This window comes from Dunckerocampus dactyliophorus, chromosome 21 (genome assembly GCF_027744805.1).
Source record: "Dunckerocampus dactyliophorus isolate RoL2022-P2 chromosome 21, RoL_Ddac_1.1, whole genome shotgun sequence".
Taxonomy (NCBI): Eukaryota; Metazoa; Chordata; class Actinopteri; order Syngnathiformes; family Syngnathidae; genus Dunckerocampus; species Dunckerocampus dactyliophorus.
The window spans coordinates 8,692,146-8,715,191 of NC_072839.1; the positions used below are offsets into that span (position 1 = coordinate 8,692,146).

A 23,046-nucleotide genomic window follows, 5' to 3' on the forward strand; every position below is an offset into this window, starting at 1 on the left:
TCTCCCCTGAACAAAAGCAGTGGTGTCATCTGCAAATAATACTAACTTTAGGTCTACACTCGGCATATTAGGGCCACATTGAAAAGAAATTGTCTGAGATTTTGAGAATAAATTCGCAAATTTACGAGAAAAATACAGTCGTAAATTTACGAGAAAAAAGTCATAAATTTCCGAGAATAAAGTCAATGAATTCATGAGGAAAAAAGGCAAAAATTCACGAGAATAAAGTATTTCATTTGCAAGGAAAAAAGTCATACATTTACGAGACCAAAGGCGTAAATTTACGAGAAATGAAGTCCTAAATTTATGAGAATAAAGTCGTAAAAAAAGTCGTAACGTAAATTACCTTTGCCTAATCCCAAAGGTCACATAAATCCCCCCTTTTCATAGCTGTCTCAGACAATGCCAGTCGGAGATTTCGAGAAGTCGTAAAATTACGAGAAAAGTCATACATTTATGAGAAAAAACCTCGTAATATTACGAGAATAAAGTCGCAAATTTACGAGAATAATGAAAAACTCTTAACTTTAATGTGACAGGCACTGCCTGAGACAGCTATGACAGCTATGGCCTTGGCCATGTGGAGGGGGCGGGGTACGGAAGACGGAAGCAGGAAGGGCGAGACATGCTAATAAGTTTGTGCTCAACTGCTCTGTTTTGCTGTCACGTTGTAAATAAAACCTTGTTTGAATCGAGAGGAAAGTTTCCTTCCTTCCTGAAGAGCTGTGCTCGGTTTTCCCTCTGACACGTATGACACCATGACACGTAATATTCAGACTTTAAATCTCCTAAATTTATGACTTTACTCTCGTAATATTACGCCTTTTATTGTTGTAAATTTACAACTTTATTCCTGTAAATTTATGACTTTATTCTCGTAATATTACTACTTTATTCTTGTAAATTTATGACTTATTTTCTCGTAAATCTACAACTTTATTCTCGTAATATTATGACTTTTTTCTTGTAAATTTACGACATTATTCTCGTACATTTATGACTTATTTTCTCGTAAATCTACGACTTTATTCTCGTAATATTATTACTTTTTTCTTGTAAATTTACAACTTTATTCCCGTAAATGTATGACTTACTTTCTCATAAGTTTATGACTTTATTCGTGTAATATTATGACTTTTTTTCTTGTAAATTTTTAACTTTATTCTCTTAATTTACAACCTTTTTCTCGTAAATGTACGACTTTTTTCTCGTAAATTTCCGACTTTGTTCCAGTAAATTGACACATTTTTTTGGTGTGCATTTATGACTTTATTCTCCTAAATTGCAGACTTTTATTCTCGAAATGTCAGGGTTTTTTTTTTTCTATGTGAGCCAAATACTCCGTGGTCGAAATGTAAAAGGTAAAGAAAGCGTAAGCTCGATGAAAGACCAGAGTGGCAGTCAGCTCAGACAACAAAAAGACGTGGATGTTGGAGCAAGCACGACTGGGAGGAGGAAATGTGCCGAGAAACAAGATAAAGACGTCATCTGCATCCACTGTTGCATCCAATCCCACCCCCCCCCCCGTCTTGAAGCCGCCCCCTCCCACCGCACTTGAGCAAAGAAAACGCAGTGTTTATCATGTGAAATGGACTCACTTGCCCCCATCAGAGTCTTCCTCCCTCCCGACCGCCGTGCTGCACTCCTCATCCTCACCGCATGTGTGTGTGTTAGTGTGTGTGTGAGAGTGTGTGTGCTCGCTGGCGTCAACACGGAGCTATCAGTCCCCCCGAGGCGATGGATGCACACACACCGCGCACAGAGCTCCTTCTGCCGCACGACTACTTGATGCTGCACCGCTAACAGGGTGAGTTCCATATGCATGTTCTGTTACAAGTCTCTTTTGTCATATCTAGTTAAATGTTGGGTAACAAGTGTTTTCTCCCGAGGAATCCTCCCGGACGTCAGTGCGTGTGCACAAAGGACTCCCGTTATTTACAAAGTTGTTGCATGGCAAGTTCTTGACAATGCCAACACAATTACCTGCTCATAAAGAGCTACTGAGATCAAATGTTATCTGTGTCAAGGCAGATTGTCTTGTCTACCAGGTAGCTAGTATTAGAGTAAATACCAATACTAGATGTCAGAAAATAATCCAAAAAGGTGCCTTGATTTCTTGGTTTGGGAACAAAAGGAAAGTCTTCTTTAGGCATGAGTAATCACTAGCACCTCTGCTGGTTGCAGCTTGGTAGTGCACTTCATTTCTCCTTTATTCAATTCATAAGTCTCATCGTTATTGGATTAATCAATTATTAAGCTTATTTCTAATATCAATAGCTTGCGGGTGTGCAGCATGCTTGATCAACTCTACTAAACTAAATGTCGTCAGATACAGGATGGAGACACTGTTGCCAACTTTTCAGTAAGCAAAGTCACTATTGGCTGTCCTAGTAGTCGCTAGACGATTTCACCATCTAATTTGCATATGATGTAAACTGCTGAAGGAAAAAAGCATAACCTCGTAGGAGAGATCGGTTATCAGCCAAAAAGCCAATATAGGACATCCCTAATTTTAAACAATAAAATAAATAAATAAAATAAAACTATTAAAACAAATGATTAATTGTTAAGAAAAACTATAAAAATGAAAACTTTTCAGCAGACAAACATTTCAGGCAAATTACATCAAATGACTGAAGTATTGAAAGTATTGATACTTTGATTTGACAATCAATTTTAGAGCATGAAGAGCTGGTATCAGAAGTATCGATATTTCAGTATCGATCCGTACATCACTAATGTTCATTTCTCCCTTTCAGTCATCATTTTGATGTATTTACATGCATTTCAACGTTGTTTTTTACATGTAAAACTATAAATGTAAAACTCTAAAACTGTGTTTCGTGTTTTTGGCTTCCTGGAACAGATTAATTAGATTTACATGATATCTTATGGGAAAAATGGATTTGGTTGGCGTATGTCTCAGTTAAGAGTCAGACTTTCTTGAACAGATTAATGATGCTAACCAAGGTTCCACTGTACAGTCGTCTCTCGCCACATCACGATTCGCTTCACTCCATCACGGTTTTTCAAAAATATATTAATTAATAAATCATACTGTTTGATGGTTAAATAGGCCTATTTTAGTCTAAAAAAATAAATTAGCATATTGAAGCAAATTGTATGTATTTTTTTTGCCAAATTCCAGCATTTTCAAGCATAAAAATAACTAAATTCACAGAAAAACAAATATAAGGCATTAAGAAAATGCATTCAAAAACATTATACTATGTAGTATTCTACACTTCTCATTAGGTGTCAGTAATTTTACTGTAATGTTTGTTGAAGCACACCAGCATCAGACCTGATCACCGGAACAACAGGCTTTTATTGCAGGTTGGAATTATCTCACAACAGGCGCAAAATAATAATCATCAACCGTAATCATAATAATAATTATAAAAATAACACAGGCCGTAATCCACTCAAAGCTAAAAATCAACTGTGAATCACTTCCTGTCCTCCACACGCTTGGAACACATTTATTGCGACACACACACGAGTCTAACTTATGTCGTAAATGGCTTACTTTCTCTGATTATGTCTAGTATATTGGGTAATATGCGTGTCAAGGTCAGTCCAGGGTGTAACCTGCTTCTTGCCTGAAGTCAGCTGGGATAGGCTCCAGCATACCCCAGCGTCCCTAATGAGGATAAGCTGCATAGAAAATGGATGGATGAGGTGTAAAGGTGACTATAGGGGTGTTATTTCAGGTCTAGAGGGCTCTAACAATGTTAAAAAAAACATATATAGAGGGTCATAAACAGGTTTTCTATGCTCTAACTATTAAAATATTCCATTTATAAATAAGGAATCCTACTTCTCTGAAAATCACTTAATACGGTCGGGTCTGGAACCAATTAACCACGAGGAATTATTGTATATTACTTTCACAGCTGTAAAAAACTACCAAACCTACCTTAAATGTACGATGATGTATGAAAGTCCTGGTTTGTGCAGCATCTGCTGAAGTGTTTCATTCATTTCACCTTAGAAGGATATTTCGGATTTTTTCGGAAGACGTTGTATGACATCCCCATCAGCAATGTAGTGCATGAACAGCGACTTACCCCCCACTTGGTCTACTAAATCCAGCTCTAGTCAGATTTATGTGATGAAGAACGTAGTTCCGCTTAGTTGCTGGGGACAACTAAGTAAAGAGTTTGGCTTCTAAAAACAAGATGCGTTCAAAAGAGTAAAACATTTGCATCACAAAAATTCGAAGAAGATGCGAGCGTCTTTGTCCCATACACATGAACGCACAGGCGACAGTGCGCAGGAATATGGCGGGATAAAATATGTAACGCCAAGCGTTTTGTGAGGTCTGTTTTTTTTTTTTGAGAAGGCATTTTTGTGACGCAAATGAATTACTCCTTTGAACACATATTGTTCTGAGAAACCAAAGTCCTTACTTAATTGTCCTCAGCAACTAAGTGGAACTACGTTCTTCATCACGGAAATCTGACCAGAACTGGACTTAGGAGACCAAGTGGGGGGTAAGTCGCTGTTATTGGACTACACTGATGATGGGAATGTCATACAACTTCATGTTAAAAAATCTGAACTATCCCTTTAAGTCTCCCTGAAGCAACATGCTTGTACAAGACATCCTAATGAGGACTTTGTTGTACATTTAGCTGCGTGTTCTAATCGTGGCTAGACATGACACGTAAAGGTGTCTCCTTCCCTCCCTCCCTCCCTCCATTTGCATGTGAGACACCTGGCTGCTGAGGCTGAGGGCACAGATTACAAGATTAGGATTGCTTTTTGCAAATACCACCAGCACGATGGCCCACTTCCCCGCAAACCAGCTTTCCAATTTCACGGCTATTAGGCGAGCTATGAGTAGCGTCTGTTGCTGATGCAAAGAGACAGTGTCATATGTCAGCATGACAGGTACAAAGCCGCCATTGTTATTACGCAGCGGCCATTATGGATGATGCCCAGTCACTGATCAATACAGCGGCAGTGTCTGGCCGCTGTAAAAGATACACAAAGCTTTGTTTGTCTTGCTTTTCCTCAACCTGCCAAGAAATATTCACCTGCGATAGTAAACATATTCACCAATGCGGCCAAGAATTGTTTGGTAACAAGAGCACAATATCGATTCAGAGCTTCCATTCACACAAACAGTAGACAACAGCTGTCATATCTGTGTCCTCTACACCAGTGGTTCCCAAACTTTGTACAGTCGAGTACCCCTTCAGACATTTGACCTGAAGCCATGTAAGCCCTACTCCTGCACACTTAAAAACACACACCTTTTTATCTTCATTAACTCGAAATATTGAACTTAATTCATTTGTTATTCAATTTGATTGTACTTCTGGGTCAAAAATGTGTATTTTGCGTGGTCACATTTTGCTAAAGTCTACATGAGCGGTGATAAATAGATAAGTAATCATCGTACATATCTTTTATTCCAGTCTGATCGTGGCATCCTTCAGTATAAATGGCTTGCATTTGAGCTCCACTTTTTTTGCTATGGTTTAAAGGGCCAGTGACATTCTTTATCAACTTTGCTTAAATACATTACCAGTCAAAAGTTTTAGAACTCTCCAGTTTCTCTGGAGGAAAAACCTACATTTTACATGGTCTGTCTCTGTTTCGTTGTTAATTCCCTTTTTTCTTGGCATTTTTGTAGCAACAAATGACTTTCTCCAGTACAATGCTGTTCAATTGATGTTCACAAGTCTACAGTACCACAGTGTGTTTCGAACGCTGTTTTTATGCAGACAGAGGAGGTAGTAAGTACCCCAGAACTTTGAACACCTGTAGGAATTAGTTGCGCCGACTGCCAATGCTTTATCGACCTCCATTTCTGCAGAACGGATTTAAATTGTTGACCCATTTTGTGGTCCCTGAAACTTTTTGTATAATTCTGAAAAACACATTATTTTTCAGTTTTGGTAAGTAACCTTACCTTTCGTTTAACCTCTGGCACTTCACCACTTACCTTTGTAGCTTTTCAGGATATTCATGGACTTGAATGACTTGAATTTCAATAAATAACTGGAAAAATTGGGGTGTTCTAAAACTTTTGACCGGTAGTGTATGTTCTATATTGTTAGTAATTATGTTCTATGTTGTTCGTTTTATGAAAGCGAACGGTGAATTCGCAAGAATTGCATTTATTGTTCATAGCGGAAGTCATGACAAACTGAAGTCACAGAAAAAGGGCGTTTCCGGTGTAACGTCAGCGCAGTCGAATTTGACAAGTAAACAAATATGGCGGTATACGAGACAGGATGTTTATAGTGATTATAGCAATGTGTCAGTAGTTTTCGAGGAGGAAGAAATATCTGGAGACGAAAGAGAGAACTTGCAGAACAGGGAATTAAGCCGTACTTATTTGAACCACCGACGATTAACCTAGCGTGTCTGATGCGGAGGTGTAACTGGTAAGTGTAAATTACCTTGGGGTTCCTTATCCTTCAGTTATTATTTCCGACGTGTTTGAGTTTGTGACGTCAGCGCAGTCGACCCTCTCAACGAAAGAAAAGTAAACAAACGTTTGCCGAGGTAGGTCATCGACTTTGTTCGGTATATTTTTCATCAAAATAGTAGTCATCCCAAATCGTTGTGTTGCCGCTCCCTGTTCACAGTGTCCGAGTGACACTGTAAGTTTGCTTTATTTTCCAAAAGACAAAGGTTTAAGACTACAATGAACGACGCAACTATAGGGAACGAGAGACAAATGGATGCTCACCTCGCGTTCTGTTCTTAGCAATGTTCATGTCACTGAAGACTGCTATGAAGGAACACCTTTACAAGACGCATTTGGCTTGAAAGGACGGTATAAGCGCATTTCGGATGCTAGGATGCTATTCCTGATGCTATGCTACGGGAAAAAAGAGAAGAAGAACGACGCCAAAGTTGCCACAGAACACAGTAAGTGATGTCTTATTTGGATATTTTATTGTAAACACTATGCCACCATAGCGACAATCATTCCAAGCATCATACATGTTATAAAACCTATTTTCACCGCGATGTGTTGACGGTGAGGGTAGGGCGGCAATAGCGATGAAATACACAATAAAAAAGACCCTAAAGACCCCTTTATGCTCATTAAGAAGCCGATTTAAAAAATAATTGAAGGATAAGGAACTCCAAGGTAGTTTACAATTACTATTCTGTGTTTTCAAGCTGACCAATCTTCATCTCCATGTCTTTGTCAACGGACACCGCCGCATCACCGCTGAGTTTCATCGTTGGTGGTTCGAATAAATATGGCTTAATTCCCTGTTTGCAAGTTCTCTATTTCATCTCCAGATGTTTCTTCTTCCTCGAAAACTATTGACACATCGCTCAAATCTTCACTATAATCACTGTAAACATCCTCTGTCTCGGATACCGCCATGTCTGTTCACGTGTGAAGCTCAACAGCGCTGAAGTCACTTGGGAAACACCCCTTTTCTGCAACTGGAGTGATCCTTTAAGCCTGCATATTAATCTAATACCAAATTGAAAAGGAAAGTTTCACAATCCCGATAAAGCATTATCCGAAGTACAAAAATATATACAACCAAAGATAAAGCCTAATTTTCGAGGGAATCCTCACTCACAGTGACAGATTTTCAGCGCTGCGCCGTACGGGGATTGATACACCAATATAAATGAAATCTTCAAGATGAAACACTCTTAATGCACAAAATAATCATCAAACTTACTTATTCTTCCATATGATGCACACAGAGCAATGAACAACTTCACGCCCTGTCTCCTTTCTGCTTTCTCTGTTCTCCTTGCGCCATGAGGCATTCAGGCGTACTCCTAATTGTGACCGTTAGGCGCTAATTGTTATTCATTTGTCTTGACATACCCCACACGTACCCGACTTTGGGAACCTAGGCTCCACACATTGCAAACATCACTTACTCCATTTGCGCATAATCCTATTACTAACTAACTAGTAGAGACATGTAAAATGAACGAGAGCATCAATACTACAGCCAAAAACCGAAGAGGACAAGGTCACAAGAAGATTTTCTGAGGAAGAATGGATGGAGGCGGGTGGCAGGAATATATTAGAGGAGAGGGGGGTCATTTCAGGAGAATTTATAGGTGTGAAATGATGACCCGTGATGAAAATGAATGTTTAATGAGGTGTGTCTCAACACTTTGCATGATGTATTAAAACCCCTCCACAAAAACTGCATTAGCTTTATGACAGGCAACACTTCATGGTGTGATTTAAAAGCCTCAATTCAAATGATGGATTGGAATTAGCAGAAAAGTCCTCCTTTAAAGTCTCCTTTTCTTCAATTTTGGAATACATGACGTGCTGTTTCAACACAAGTGTTTCAAATTTGAAGACAATGTCATGTGATTGAAAGGAGAAAAGAATCATGGTATATAATAGCTCTAAAATAACATCCTAGTACAATGGTGTGAAGTGATAAACTGGTAAAATGTATTCTTAGTCTTTTCTTTCATGTTATAATAGAATCCTTTGACGACTTTGATGCCACTGAGAGGGTGGGAAGGCAAAACTAAGTGTGAATGTTTCTGTGTGCCGAGAAGTCCCAGATTGCTGCAGGAGAGGCCTTTTAACGGCGGCTGAAATTGCACTTGAAAGTTGCAGACAGCTCGACTTGACAACCCAAACGAAGAAGTCAAGTGCCTTTCACTGTCGTGTGCAAATCGCTAAACGTCCTCCGGAGAGCGCGACACGCTGGCGTACATCATCTAAATTTACCCGCCGGCGAGGGGAAAAGCGTATTTAACTTTTTCACGACATGCAGCTGAAACGCTGGCGCAGCACCAATCAAAAATGTGACAAGTGAGATTGCTGCTCTGCTTCTCTGACCCCCTACCCCCCACCCCCACCCCAGATGCAGAATGACTCGACTATCGCCGCCTCAGAATCATCTTGGCTGCCGGCCGCCATGACGTTTCCCAACAGCAGCGGCAACTCCAGCGGTGCTTTGGAGGGGGCCATCTACCAGCCGTTGTCCCTGTTCAGTGTACTGACGCTCACCCTCCTGGCCATGCTGGTGGTGGCCACCTTCGTGTGGAACCTGCTGGTGCTGGTGACCATCCTGCGTGTGCGGACGTTCCACCGCGTGCCCCACAACCTGGTGGCCTCCATGGCCATCTCGGACGTGATGGTGGCAGCGCTGGTGATGCCGCTGAGCCTGGTTCACGAGCTCAACGGGCGTCTGTGGAAGCTGGGCCGTGTGCTGTGCCAGGTGTGGATCTCTTTTGACGTGCTGTGTTGCACAGCCAGCATCTGGAACGTGACGGCCATTGCGCTGGACCGCTACTGGTCCATCACCAGACACCTGGAGTACACGCTCAAGACACGCAAGAAGATCTCCAACGTGATGATCGCCCTCACGTGGCTGCTGTCCTCCATCATTTCGCTGTCACCGCTCTTTGGCTGGGGCGAGACATATTCCGAGGGCATGAAGTGCCAGGTGAGCCAGGAGCCGTCCTACACCATCTTCTCCACCTTCGGAGCCTTTTATCTGCCTCTCTGTGTGGTGCTCTTTGTCTACTGGAAGATATACAAGGCGGCCAAGTTCCGGATTGGCTCCCGCAAGACCAACACCATCACACCCATGGCAGAGGTGATGATCAATATTTCATACTGTATCCATTTCCTCAGCAGCTTCGTCTGCAAATCCTGCACTAGATGATTTATAGCTGATGCTCTTGACCTACAAATCTCTGTTGCTATGCAATTATTCATATTTGGACTGATGAAGCTATTTCAGCCTTAATCAGCACAGGGACAAATATCCTGCTCATCACCTCCCTGTTGTGAATGAGCGTAGGCAGAAGGATATAAATATCAGCTTGGCAGCTTCTTTAAGGGCCTTTGTGCACCTTGCTGCTTCTCCTCTTGCTCCAATCAGCATTTGCTAAAAAGCTGCAATGAGTCGTCAAGCCCTGGCAAAGATTCAGTCAGGAAAATCTTTCAAAAGGTGACTCAATTCCCAGAAAATGCACAATGAGGGCCTTTGAGTCCTCTCCATCCACTCTTATTGCGCCTTAAAGGAAAGAGAGTAATCAGTTATGCATGTGTTCATCACTTGGCCTCAAATTGGAAGTGTTCAGCCAAGGAGGACTAATTGTCAGGATGAATTAGACTTGACTGTTGCCGTTTTTTAACTTCTAACAATAGACAATCACTCAAGCAGCAATTAACGGCTTTAGTCTTTACTGGACTTTTCACCTCTGGTCTTATTACAGCAAACACCTCTCAGGAGCTGCAGAAACATCATAAAGCCTTCACACTCATTTGTTCACATGAACCGCTCACACGTGCACAGAGACACCTGCCACACTGCGCTAGGCTTGATCCACTGGCAGCAACAATTCCACAAGGCAGGCCAACAGAGTTCCTCATGCAGCACAGCTTCCAAGTTAGCAAAGGTACAGTCGACATTGTTTGCTCCAGCCCTTTTACCAGGGCAGGAACCACCCGGTTCTATCATTCTGTCAACTGTGAAATAACTATCCAGGTCAGAAAGTACTTTTAACAATTTATTCTATTGTGAATACAAGCAATTGCAATGCCAGTGCTGGAGAGAGCGGTCAGCCACCCAGCCAAAGTCTAGAGGGGTCCAAGCGATCTCTGAAGAGGAACTAAGGTCCTCTTCCTCATACACTGAGGCGGTTCCAGTGATAGCAAACTTCCTATTAACTGTCTGCTGGTGTATTGGTCTAATCTGGTTTCAACCAGTCTTGGCTAGGTCCCTGAGTGTCTCAGGCCAGAAACAGGAAGGTGACTCATAATGAAACTATGTGTGCGTATGCGAGATAACCAAAGCAGTGTTTACACTTGCACGCATTTTGCCTCTCCATTGTCCTGCTATTTGCTGTGAAAAGGTTGAAGACTACTTTACGTACTTTTTGCAGACTATTTACTCACTTGGCACGTACCTCGCGAGCCGAAAATGATGCGTATTGGCACAAATTGCCATGCTCCTGCATGACTTATAGTATTTACACCTAAGCTAAGTGCTGTTTATGTCGAGGGCAGTGATTTGGGACGCAAAAGTGGGTCTATGCCTGGTCAAAAAAAAAAATAAAGTCATGACCCAATGTCTGTGAAAGCACCTGACACCCTAGTCTGTGCTAGTCATTTGTTACACTGCCACGGATCTTTGTCAAGATATTTGAGAAGCTTGAATTGAAAAAAATGTCACTATTTGAGTCACTGCTTGAGCGATGATGGTGGGTCCCACAGCCAAACCAGTTAAGAACCACTGGTCCAGTGTACGACATACTAGTATGTGTGACGGGCATTGTTCCATCATGGGTATTCATTGTCACTATCACTTCCGCATCGGTGAAGCAGACATAGCATTATCAGGCCCCGCTTTATCCCGCATGACGCCACGCAACAGCAGGCATCACCCCTAGGTTCATTAATTCCTCCATTTGCAAGCAACCTACAAGATATTGAACTCCAGAGAGGAAGTTCTCATTGCAGAAAAGAAAGGTAAGTCTAGATTATCTCTCAGCTGCAGAAAGAATGCAGAAAGAGCACATAGGAGGCATAAACTACAAAAAAGAAGGCACGGACAGTGTGGGAAAATTGCTGACTAGAAGGCATTTGAGAATATGATCACTTATTAACAGAAATTCACAAGGAAAATCCAAGAGGCTACAGAAATTACTTGACAATTCCCTCTGACTTGCTCAAAGAGGTGGTGGAAAAGTTGACCCATTCATGTGAATGAGACACGCTTTGATTTCACGACTGGCTCACAGAAATTATGCGTGGCAAAAATTTTGAACATTTACAAATTTTGTTGCACCGCAGTTTACTTCACCCCCTATTTACGACCAATTTACTCATTGGCACGCAAAATTGCGCCACGAAATGCGCGCAAGTGTAAACTAGGTTTAAGAGAACGGGGTGTGCTTGTTCCAAGTGAAAGGCCTTGTAATCATGTCTCTGTGATGAACAAGCGCAAATGTGTTGCAGTGCTAGAGTGGAAAACATTCAATTCCTAACAACACTCATGTAACCCACTGGACCAATTAGTGAACTGTAACATAGTCATGAGTTCCCACTGAGTTTGCTTGGTTGATAAGATTTCTTTAAAAAGTGGTCCATTCGGCCAAACATGTTCTTTGTTAATCAGCTGTGACTTCATTTATTGAAGGCACTAAAGTTCCTGCCCTGAAGAGACGATAGGGGCTTAGCTAGAGCATGCAGAACGACTTGCTGAGATTTGTATGCGAGTTGCGGTGCTCAGCAAAGACCAAACAAAAGCAAAAAAAGTCAATCATGAGCTGTGCCTGGCAGCAGACAAAAGACAAGGAAGTCACTCAATGGTTATTGACAGTGTGCTTCTGCCTGTGTTTGTGTTTGCGTGTCAGACAATAAGTAGGGCCCTATGAAATCTGTTTTACTTTTTTCCATATTCTGTTTATTCCATTTTAATTTTTTAGAAATAATTTTTTGTGGACTTATTTTATCAGCATACAGTGTGTATTTTTATGACAGTAAATAAAATGTCCTTACATTTCTAGATGCAATACATCATTGGCTAATTTTCTCAGTTTTTGAGAAACAGATGTAGCTTAGCTAACTTTTATAACACACATTGCTACAAAATCCTCAACAAACTGTAATGCTCGTGCTTGTGGTTAAAGAAGACGTAGTTACCAATGCAATTGCAGCATTATTAATGGAAGATATTTTTTATGACACCCTTATTTTGTTTACACAATTAGGCAGAATGGGGTGAACAGCTCTCTTATTTTGAAGGCCGGAAGGGTGTTGTGTGTGGTGAGAATGTCTGTTGGCGGTTAAGACGAGCTGGGAGCAAGAGTAAACGTGCCTCTCATCCTCATTTCACTCAAAACTTGTACATTGTCAGTGGGAATCGTAAATGCTTGGTTACATTAAAATACAACACGGTGTAAACACACTCCATCCTGAGCCACACACACACACACACACACACACACACACACACACACAGCCGCACTAGCATGCTCTGCTAAACTAAAAAAAAAAACAGCTGTTCTGCAAGATTCAGCGTTTAATAGTAGATTCAGTTTTTTTGGGCCAATTCCGTTAACGTGGAAATCATAGGGCCCTATATAAGCTATACATCATAATTAGGGATGTCCGATATTGGCTTTTTTGATGATATTGTCCGATTTCCGATTCCGATATAAACCGATACCGATATGTGTAACATCACATATCTCCTGTCATGGAATTAATACATTGTGATGACCCACAATATTGTTTTAGACATTCACCAAGTGTTGTTCCATTTCCGGGTCATGAGGTCGTTGTAGCTACTTAGCTGTTGCTAAGTTGTTCCTTGTGGAGTTGAGTGGAGAGCAAAGTGACCTTGACGTCTGTCTCCTTGTGGGTCACATCTCCACATTTAGTGGCCCTCAACATCGAGGCCCAGTTCCGCCTGTGAGGAGTGGCGCAGGATATAACGAGGTGTTTCCATGTAGTGGCCGCACTGGATGCGGGAGCCCATAGTCCTATATACTGCAGTTTTTTAAATTGGAAAACCCGATACCGATTTCTACTGATATTACATTTTTATGCCTATATTATGCCTATATTGATATTATCGGACATCCCTAATCATAATCCATCTTTTGTGGAGTGGCTGTGCTAATTGTTGACTTCGTTGTGCCCTGGTGGCAGGTGAAGGAAGAAGCTCAGCGTCCTCAGTTGGTGTTCACTGTTCGCCACGCTACTGTTACCTTCCAGACGGATGGCGACACATGGCGTGAGCAGAAGGAGAAGAAGGCAGCGCTGATGGTGGGCATCTTAATCGGCGTCTTTGTGCTCTGCTGGATCCCGTTCTTCATCACCGAGCTCATCGTCCCACTTTGCTCGTGCGACATCCCGCCCATCTGGAAAAGCATCTTCCTGTGGCTGGGCTACTCCAACTCCTTCTTCAACCCCCTCATATATACCGCCTTCAACAAGAACTACAACAACGCTCTGAGGAACCTCTTCTCCAGGCAGCGTTGAGTGCCACTCACCTGTCTGCAAAGAACTTATGACTACAAATTGGTCCTTCTCCTCGTATTTGTGTCCGACCTCACAGCAGGCCCGAGGCAGCTGTCTTCAAAGAGGCCAATGAATGTCTTTGTTAAGGAGAAATGCTTTCCAACTCCCTTCTCAACACTTTCATCATCAGCATGTGTGCAGCTGCTGGGAATTGTTGCAAACATTTTATAAGAAGGTGGGGGGCGGTGTTTAAAGGACGGAACGGATTGAAGCAGCAAACTACTGAGGGAGTCATTTGTGTACAAGCAAATGCTCATTTGGTGTAAAACATCAGGAGTGAAATGGAATTTGACTCGTGCGACAGACGGCTGACAAAATGAAGGAAACCAACAGCTTAAAATTAATAAAGCCTGCAAAGTCTCATGAAATCCAATAAAATCCAACCATGCTCAAACTGTCAGGGAGGTACTCATTCAATAACATGTTTATTATTGTGCTTGTATCACACTGAGAGCTGTTTCTAATAGGGACGGTCTGATCATATACTCTGGATTGATATCAGTCCGAAAATAAAACCCCTACGATCCGATCCAAACGGCCAAACTATCACATAAATGCTCAATTTAACGTTGCGTGACAAGCCGTAGAGGGAGGCGCAGCGGCTGTATTGCAGCACAGAAGAGCCTCATAGAGCCTCACGCTGTTGTCATGTCAGCTGTGTGGAGTCACTTAACGTGCAATAAAGAGAAAAGGAAAACAGCCGAGTGACAGCAGCATTGAACATGTCACCGCCACAAATTTGATCAAACATCTGCAAAAGCATCACAGTAAGGGGTATGCTGTTTTTCCAGTCAACTATTGTAAAGGAGAAAGGTACAGTTATTCAATCCACTGCTGTGTTGGAAGCTCAGCCGACCGAGACTGCCCTCCTAAACTAAATTTGTCTGTGCACTTTCAACAAGTGTGAAGAGCAAACGGTACTTCGGCACAGCCTCTGTTATTATCCATGAAAGGAAGAGCAGACTGATAGCTCAGCAGGATGAAAATGTAAAAACAACCTGCCCTCATGCTGGTGTGACTACATACATTATGTGAGTGACACAATAGGGCAGGTATGAGGTTCCATTGTATATTTTCAAGTGGATTTGCTATTATTTGTATGCTATAATTAATGAAGTTATGGTGAAGATTGCAACTAGTTTTGTGCCATGTCACTGGGCATCTCATTGTATACTGGAATTCTTATTTCTTTTTCAATTGTATTTTGAACCTTTAAAAGGTGCTGCTAGGTCTGGTGACCAATCAAAAATGTTATGAAAAGCTATTTGCATTTCATGAAAAACTGCACTTTTGGGGGAATTTTTTATCCTCAATACCTATTTGAGATGAGAACACACGTCTTTCCCTTTTCTATACGTTCTTGATAAACGCTTCGTGCTTGCCAACAACGCTCCATTTACATGCCATGACCCTCATGTTAACCAAGCTTTCAAAACATTGTTTTTGGACGAGCTAAACACTGAGGAACTACTTTTCTGGCGTAGTGACACGGCTAGATCAACTGTGGACATACAGTAGCTGTGACATCAAGCACATGTATCAAAATCATCATGGTGGCTTACTGGATGGACAATGTACGATCTGTACCGGAAACACGATCGGTTCTGCACATGTGCAAAACCTACGTCACTTCCTCCACTTGCAAATTTTTACAACAGCGCCACGTGCTGTGATATTTATGACAATTTTTTCATTTATGAACATAAATGGTCAATAACAATACTTTGTATATGTAATAAATTGGCTGTTTTTTTCTTAGTGGCTCATATTAAAAGACTTCGCCAGCATGCGGATGTTTTTATCGTCTTATATTCACCAAGAGTGACTACGTAAAAACTTACGCAATGCACTTAGCCCATGCACAGATGCACCACAGGCGTTTACGTCATATCCGGTCACGTATAATACAGTGTTCCTTCGTTTATCGCTGGGGATAGGTTCCCAAAATAGCCTGCAATAAGTGAAATCCGCGAAGTAGCCAACTATATTCTTGTAAAATTATTATATATGTTTTAAGGCTGTAAAACCCCTCACCGTACACTTTATACACTTTTCTCAGACGGGCATTAACATTTTAACACATTTCTCTTTGGTTTAAACACTCTGAAAGTTAAAATTTCGTTTGAAATTGAATGATAAACTTACAAGATTAAGCGTAACGATTGATCGTGACTTGCCCTGGCACCGTTAGGCTGTAGTGTTTTTGTATCCTTGTTAAAACATATTCCTCCTCCATGAACAAAGATTCATTTACAGTGTTCATGCGCCCTTCTGCCTTCATTCAGCATGTATGATTGCTATCACAACAGAAAACAGGCAATCCTGCACAAAGGAGATTGATTGACAATGGTCTACAGCCAATCAGAACGCAGATCACAATGGGCGTGTTCTCCCTTAGCCAATCAGGACTGTTGTGGCTCTGACACTCTGGGCACGTCTTCAACTCTCACGAGATTACAACACCGTCTCCTGGTAGCAGTAGTAAATACAATAACAGACACATGCAACAGAGCACCGATAGATCACTCTAATACACCACAAGGACGCAGAACACTGCGCGTTCACACGCGGTCAAAAAAGAGTCAAAATTGCACTTAAAAAAATCCGAATCCGCGAAAGGTGAACCGCAATGGAGTGAGGGAACAGTGTACATGAATAAAAACACAGATACAATAAACCATATAAAACAAAACATAAAATGCTGTGATATCTGAATTTACGCGACAGTAAGCAGAGGACAAAGATGGATTTGTCCGTGTACCAACAGCTACAGTTTTTTTCTAAACAGAGAAATACCATCCATCCATCCGAAAATATCTTGCCAGCAAATATTTTTATGTTTTTTGTCTGTAGGTTTTCAGTACTGAAAAACAGAATTAAATAATTTATACAAGTAGGAAAGGAGGCTTATCATTTCTCCGCCTTGCACATTGAATATAACGGGGTGGGGGAGTGGTGTACAAATCGGGGTGCCTGATGCTTGAATGCCGTAAAATAGATGGACGGATAACGTAGTTTACACATGCGTAGTACAAATCTGGTTGCCTAACACTGCCGAAAAATAGGCCGAGCAGATCGTGTTTCCGGTACGGATCGTGTAGTGATAGTCCATCTGATTCAGCTGGCCTGGGACATCTTTTCCAGTTAATTTTGGGTGTGCAAAAAAGGTTTCCACCACTGGAGGGCTAACAATTCTTCATTCGTTGTGATGGAGTGTCTTGGAGCAGATAAACAAAGCCTTTCCATCAATGGTGACAGTGTGTGCCACTCAGTGCAGTGGAAACACACAATATCTGTCGACATGCCTTGGCAAGCTCCACATTTACGCCACCAAGTCATGCCAGTCCTGACTCTCTGGGCCCCAGTCCGCTCCAGTGTTTCACCCTCTCTTCTTGCTCGCTCAGCTTCTAAAACCTGTACTTCATCCTGCGCATTTAGGCTCAGAAAGAGAAGGTTCTGATTCCTGACTTGTCCCAAAGTAGTCATTGGTAGCAGCTCCCAAAGTCTGCCATAGCAAACACAGAACATGCTCTATGTATTGAGTCATGCCTGGTGTGTAATATCTTGACCATCCCCATGTACTGTAGCTAAAAAAAGGTAAGCTTGCCGCAGAATGATGTGAAAGAAGAATGATGTCACATATTGTTGTTTCTTTCCTTCACTTTGTTCCATGTCTGTTTTCCCAAGACACTCACATTCCTCCCTAATTTCAAACAGAGCTAATTAACCATTTGCAACTTTGTCTATTTATTTTTGTGGCGTATCTCTGGAGTTTCCAAGTGAACAAAAACAATTTCTTAGTTGGTTGCAGATGAAAATGTTTAAGATTTGTTTTTTTCACGGCACAAAGGTTCACCTGAGGACAAATAGGCACACCACACCTCACACACTGTTGATGTACAATATTCCTGCATACATCACGGTGAAATATAAAGCTGCATTTATTATTCTCCATATTTGCAATGGCAAACTGCTTGAGGGAAGCGGCAATGAATTGTAAAGTAAAAACATCACTGAATGAAAATTAGCTGCTAGGATACTACATGAGTTGTGTTGGAAGTTAAAAGACTCCAATAACTCTTTATTCATAAAATTTGTTTTTTTTTCCAATTGTGTGGCTTTATCTTGTTTACGTTCATTAAGAAGGCTTGGGTATAGTTTACGTATTATTTGATAACAGTGGTAAACAAAAAAAAAAAAGGGAAACGTACAGATTTAATATAAAAACAATGCCTTTTGTTTTTACGGAATTTTGGGACATGCAACTTGAACAGAATAGTAATTTAAATACTTCAATAATACAGTTGAATCTTGGTTAGTGTCATTAATTAGGTCCAGAAGGTCAGGTTCGAATCAAAACGGATGTTAACCAAATCTATTTTTCCCATAAATCCCATAAATCCAATTAATCTGTTCCAGAAAGCCAAAAATATGAACACAAAACACGTTTTCATAGTTTTACAATTATAGTTTCATTGCACAAAACTATTCAAAATGCATATAAAAACACATAAATGATGAATGAAAGGGATAAATGAACATTTACTTTTACCTTCATTGAAGACACAATGTGGAAGCAAGAAACCACACAGACACCACCTTCCTGTTTTGCCATGAGTTATTTCTTGAATTCCAAAGTGTTTCTCACATCAATACTGTAACCACAAATGGAGCCAAAAAAGTTATGGGAAACATTATTGAATTCAAGAAAGAAGTTATAACCAAACAGGAAAATGGTGTCCGTGTGGTATCTCGCTGCCAAATCGTGTTTTTGGGAACAGTCATTTCGTCAATGATGGTAAAAGTAGCCTTAAATGATCATTTATTCTGATCATTCGTCATGTATATGCGTTTAGAATAGTTTTATGCATGTAAAATTATAATTGTAAAACTATAACTTTTGACAGTTTGCTGATGACATCATAGACGAGCGGCCCTTGTTAGCAAGCTGTGCTAACAAGGGCATTTGTGATAAAAATACATTAAGAATACAGTTGGGCTCACACAGTGTATTAATAACACCACACGATACATGCCATATTGAATGCCAGGTGTGTCCAAATTGCACCCAGGGGGCCATTTTTTTTTTGTTGGCTCGGGGCAAAATGTAGAAGTAACATTAAACCCAAAAAAACAACAAAAACTGGAAAGATAAAAAAAGGGACAATGTGAAGAAATAATGATACTAATAACTACATTATTATACATTATTATCATACAAATCTTTGTCTTGATATAATTACAGCAGTCCCTCGCTACATCGCAGTTCAAATATTGCTTCATCACTCTATTTTTTTCAAACATTAGTTAATTAATAAATCATTGCTGTTTTGTGATTGACTACATCCTATCATTAGTGAAAAAAATATGCATATTGAAGCTAATTGTACAGATTTTTTCCCAAATGGCATAAAAATGTCTAAATGAACTAAAATACAAATACAGTATAAGCCATTAAGACCACTAACTTGTCAAAGTAGTATTCTACATTGGTGTCATTAATGGAGACCACCACCAAAGCACCAGACCCCACCAAACTCCCCCCACAGCACTTGAGAAAAATAAGTTACTGACAAGTTGTTACTTACTGCAATATCACCTTCAAGCACTTGTTGCAGGTGACTGAGTTGGCATCTTCTGAGGTGAAGTACAACCACACAAGCCCTGAGCATTTTAACGAGATGCTCACCGCCGATGATGAAAAACTGTCATCAATCAAAACATCGGCAGTAATACAGGGGTGTGAAAAAGTGTTTGGCCCCTTCCTGATTTCTTATTTTTTTGCATGTTTGTCACACTTAAATGTTTCAGATCATCAAACACATTTAAATATTAGTCAGTGACAACACAACTGAACACAAAATGCAATTTTTAATTAAACTTTATTGTTAAGGGATAAAAAAAATCCAAACCTACATGGCCCTGTGTGAAAAAGTGATTCCCCCTAAACCTAATAAGTGGTTGGGCCACCCTTAGCAGCAACAACTGCAATCAAGCGTTTGTGATAACTTGCAATGAGTCTCTTACAGCGCTGTGGAGGAATTTTGGCCCACTCATCTTTGCAGAATTGTTGTAATTCAGCCACATTGGAGGGTTTTCCAGCACGAAGCGCCTTTTTAAGGTCATGCCACAGCATCTCAATAGGATTCAGGTCAGGACTTTGACTAGGCCACTCCAAAGTCTTCATTTAGTTTTTCTTCAGTCATTCAGAGGTGGACTTGCTGGTGTGTTTTGGATCATTGTCCTGCTGCAGAACCCAAGTTGGTTTCAGCTTGAGGTCACCAACAGATGGCCGGACATTCTCCTTCTGGATTTTTTGGTAGACAGCAGAATTCATGGTTCCATTCATCACAGCAAGTCTTCCAGGTCCTGAAGCAGCAAAACAGCCCCAGACCATCACACTACCGCCACCATATTTTACTGTTGGTATGATGTTCTTTTTTTGAAATGCAGCATTACTTTTATGCCAGATGAAATGGGAGACACACCTTCCAAAAAGTTCAACTTTTGTCTCCACAGAGTAGACCACAGAGTATTTTCACAAAGGCCTTGGGGATCATCAAGATGTTTTGTAGCAAAATTGAGACAAGCCTTATTGTTGTCTTTGTTCAGCAGTGGTTTTCGTCTTGGAACTCGTTTTTGCTCAGTGTCATTGTTATGGTGGAATCATGAACACTGACCTTAACTGAGGCAAGTGAGCGCCTGCAGTTGTTTGGATGTATTTGTGGGGTCTTTTTGTGACTTCTTGGATGAGTCGTCGCTGCGCTTTTGGGGTCATTTTGTTTGGCCGGCCACTCCTGGGAAGGTTCACCACTGTTGCATGTTTTCGCCATTTGTGGGTAATGGCTCTCACTGTGGTTTGCTAGAGTCCCAAAGCTTTAGAAATGGCTTTATAACTTTTTTCTTTCTTAATTCAATTAGTTAAGTTATGTTTAAGTTATGTTTTAACAAGGGGGCAATCACTTTTTCACAAAGGGCCATGTAGGTTTGGATTATTTTCCGTTTAATAATAAAAAGTTTCATTCAATTTGTTTGATGATCTGAAATATTTAAGTGTGACAAACATGCAAAAAAATAAGAAATCAGGAAGGGGGCAAACACTTTTTCACACCCCTGTATACCTCATTTTTGCCTCATTTCAGCACCACTAAATTTAGCTTACTAAATTTACTTTAAATGATTAGTAAATATTAATTTAGCAGTAAAATAAGGCACCAACATCTACTTAGTTTTTTTGGTCTGATTACCATCATTAAGTTGACACTGGTGCTGTTATGGTACAGATGTTTTGGTACAGATCACTATTCTTAGAATAAAGTGCACCAAACTAGAAGTGATGCTGTGACTTCATCACCGTTGCAACAGTGCAAATTTTCCATGGGACTATCTGACAAGAATAAACTTTTGTGTATAGGAAAATGAAAGCGCTTAAAGCCTCTTGCTGCATAGCAGAGCTATTGTGATGCACTTAAAATGCCACGAAAACATGTGTTTTGTGTTTTGCAATCATTTTTATGCATGTATTTTCCCTCACAAAAACTGTCAGGTAAAGCAAAAAATATGTTGTTATTTACAAATGACAGTATATCATCTTTGTGTATATTCAAGTTGGAAAAACAAAAGAGAGTAGAACTTACCTTTGTCTGTTGTGTGTGGCGGCCCAGATGAGAATACTTTGCATCATCATTTCTGTGTCTTATTGGTGCCAAATCTTGCCAAAAGATGGGAGAAAAAAAGACATGAGGAACGGTCCATCAGTGCTATTTGTTTCACTGTGTGCATGTTTGCTTTGGATTCAGAGGGAAAAAGCTGATAATAAACATGTGAAGTAAAGTAGTGTGGTAGTCCTACTACAGTATGTCCAATAATAGCGAGATGAAGATGTTCAGAGTGAGGAGTGTTTAACCAAAGCAATAAGTGTTCATTCTGATGCAAAGACATTCACAGCACTGGACGTGATTGAAGAAAGCGCCAGTGGCAAGTGCTATCTGGCCACGGCAGCCCTGCCAGCGGAACTAAACGCATTTACACTGAGAGGCCCCTGGCCATGGAAGCTCAACATTACATTTATGATACACTCATACACACACACACACACACACACAGAGCTTTACAGTCTAGTGCGAGCATAAAGGGGCAACATTCAACTACATTAAAACACGTCAGCCAGTCCTTCAAGTTAATCACCATAGTACAGCACTTGACTTCTTTTTACACCTCAAATGTCCTCAAAAACAGAGTTAAGCAGTTAATAAAGATTTTATGATGGCCACAGGTTGACAGGGTGGGATTTTGTTGGACCTTAAAGGTTCCATTATCCGTTTATAGCAGTTAATTGGGTCCAGACCCGACTACAATAAATATATTTCCACGATATAGGATTCATTGTTAATAAATAATATATGAATAATAATAATAATACAATATTTTTATAGTTAAAGCATAGAAAACCTGTTTATGACTTTCTAAATAGTCATAAGCTATGACTATAAACAAAGCTCTTGCATTAGTGTAATCGGCCTGGCTCAGCCATCTTCACGTCGAGAGTCAAGTGCGCTAGCCGTTGAGCCAAATGCCCATACTGTCAACTCGACATCCAGCGCGACTCTTAAAGGAAAACTGCATTTTTTTTTTTATTTTTCCGATCAGCCACAATCCTTATGTAAGACTTGAACACGTGTCTTTCTCTTTTCTGTGTTCAAAAGATATAAAAACAGCTCAAAAGAGACAGCTAAGAATGCACGTAATGGGATGCAACTACTCCACCATAAAGCCTTCTGAAGAAACCGCCAACAACGTCCCATTTACATAATATTACCTGCATATTAACCAATATTAACCAATTATTGTTATTAACATTGTGACACCAAATGATGCCCCAGACTCTCGTAGCGACTATGGACGATCCTCAAAGTCATCTGGAGAAGGGTGAAGGTGGCACAGGAGTGGAGACACACAGAGGTGTCTGGATGCCAAAGGAGGAGAGCTCAAGTATCATCAAGAAGTCCAGGATCATTTCACTCCTCAGTGTC

The 23,046-nt window shown here is 40.7% G+C and overlaps 2 protein-coding genes across 5 annotated transcripts in view; one reads left to right on the forward strand and one right to left on the reverse strand.

Annotated features, from left to right (window-relative positions):
- The window catches only part of dlgap1b (discs, large (Drosophila) homolog-associated protein 1b), a 194,670-nt gene that overhangs the window by 160,143 nt on the left and 11,481 nt on the right, over nucleotides 1-23,046 (reverse strand). For both annotated transcript variants that reach the window (XR_008567441.1, XM_054766333.1), the window contains exon 3: nucleotides 21,652-21,725. The gene's annotated coding sequence lies outside the window, so the exon portion shown is untranslated. The remainder of the gene's footprint in view (nucleotides 1-21,651; nucleotides 21,726-23,046) is intronic.
- htr5ab (5-hydroxytryptamine (serotonin) receptor 5A, genome duplicate b) lies at nucleotides 1,592-22,462 on the forward strand. 3 transcript variants are annotated; one of them, XM_054766338.1, is made up of 5 exons: nucleotides 1,592-1,807; nucleotides 4,427-4,496; nucleotides 8,838-9,575; nucleotides 10,201-10,383; nucleotides 13,643-22,462. In XM_054766338.1, exons 3-5 carry the CDS (start codon nucleotides 8,838-8,840, stop codon nucleotides 13,973-13,975), a joined length of 1,254 nt encoding a protein of 417 aa, XP_054622313.1. In that variant the 5' UTR covers nucleotides 1,592-1,807; nucleotides 4,427-4,496; the 3' UTR covers nucleotides 13,976-22,462. The 3 variants fall into 3 exon arrangements, with proteins under 3 accessions (XP_054622313.1, XP_054622312.1, XP_054622314.1); XM_054766337.1 differs by lacking the exon at nucleotides 4,427-4,496; XM_054766339.1 differs by lacking the exons at nucleotides 4,427-4,496; nucleotides 10,201-10,383.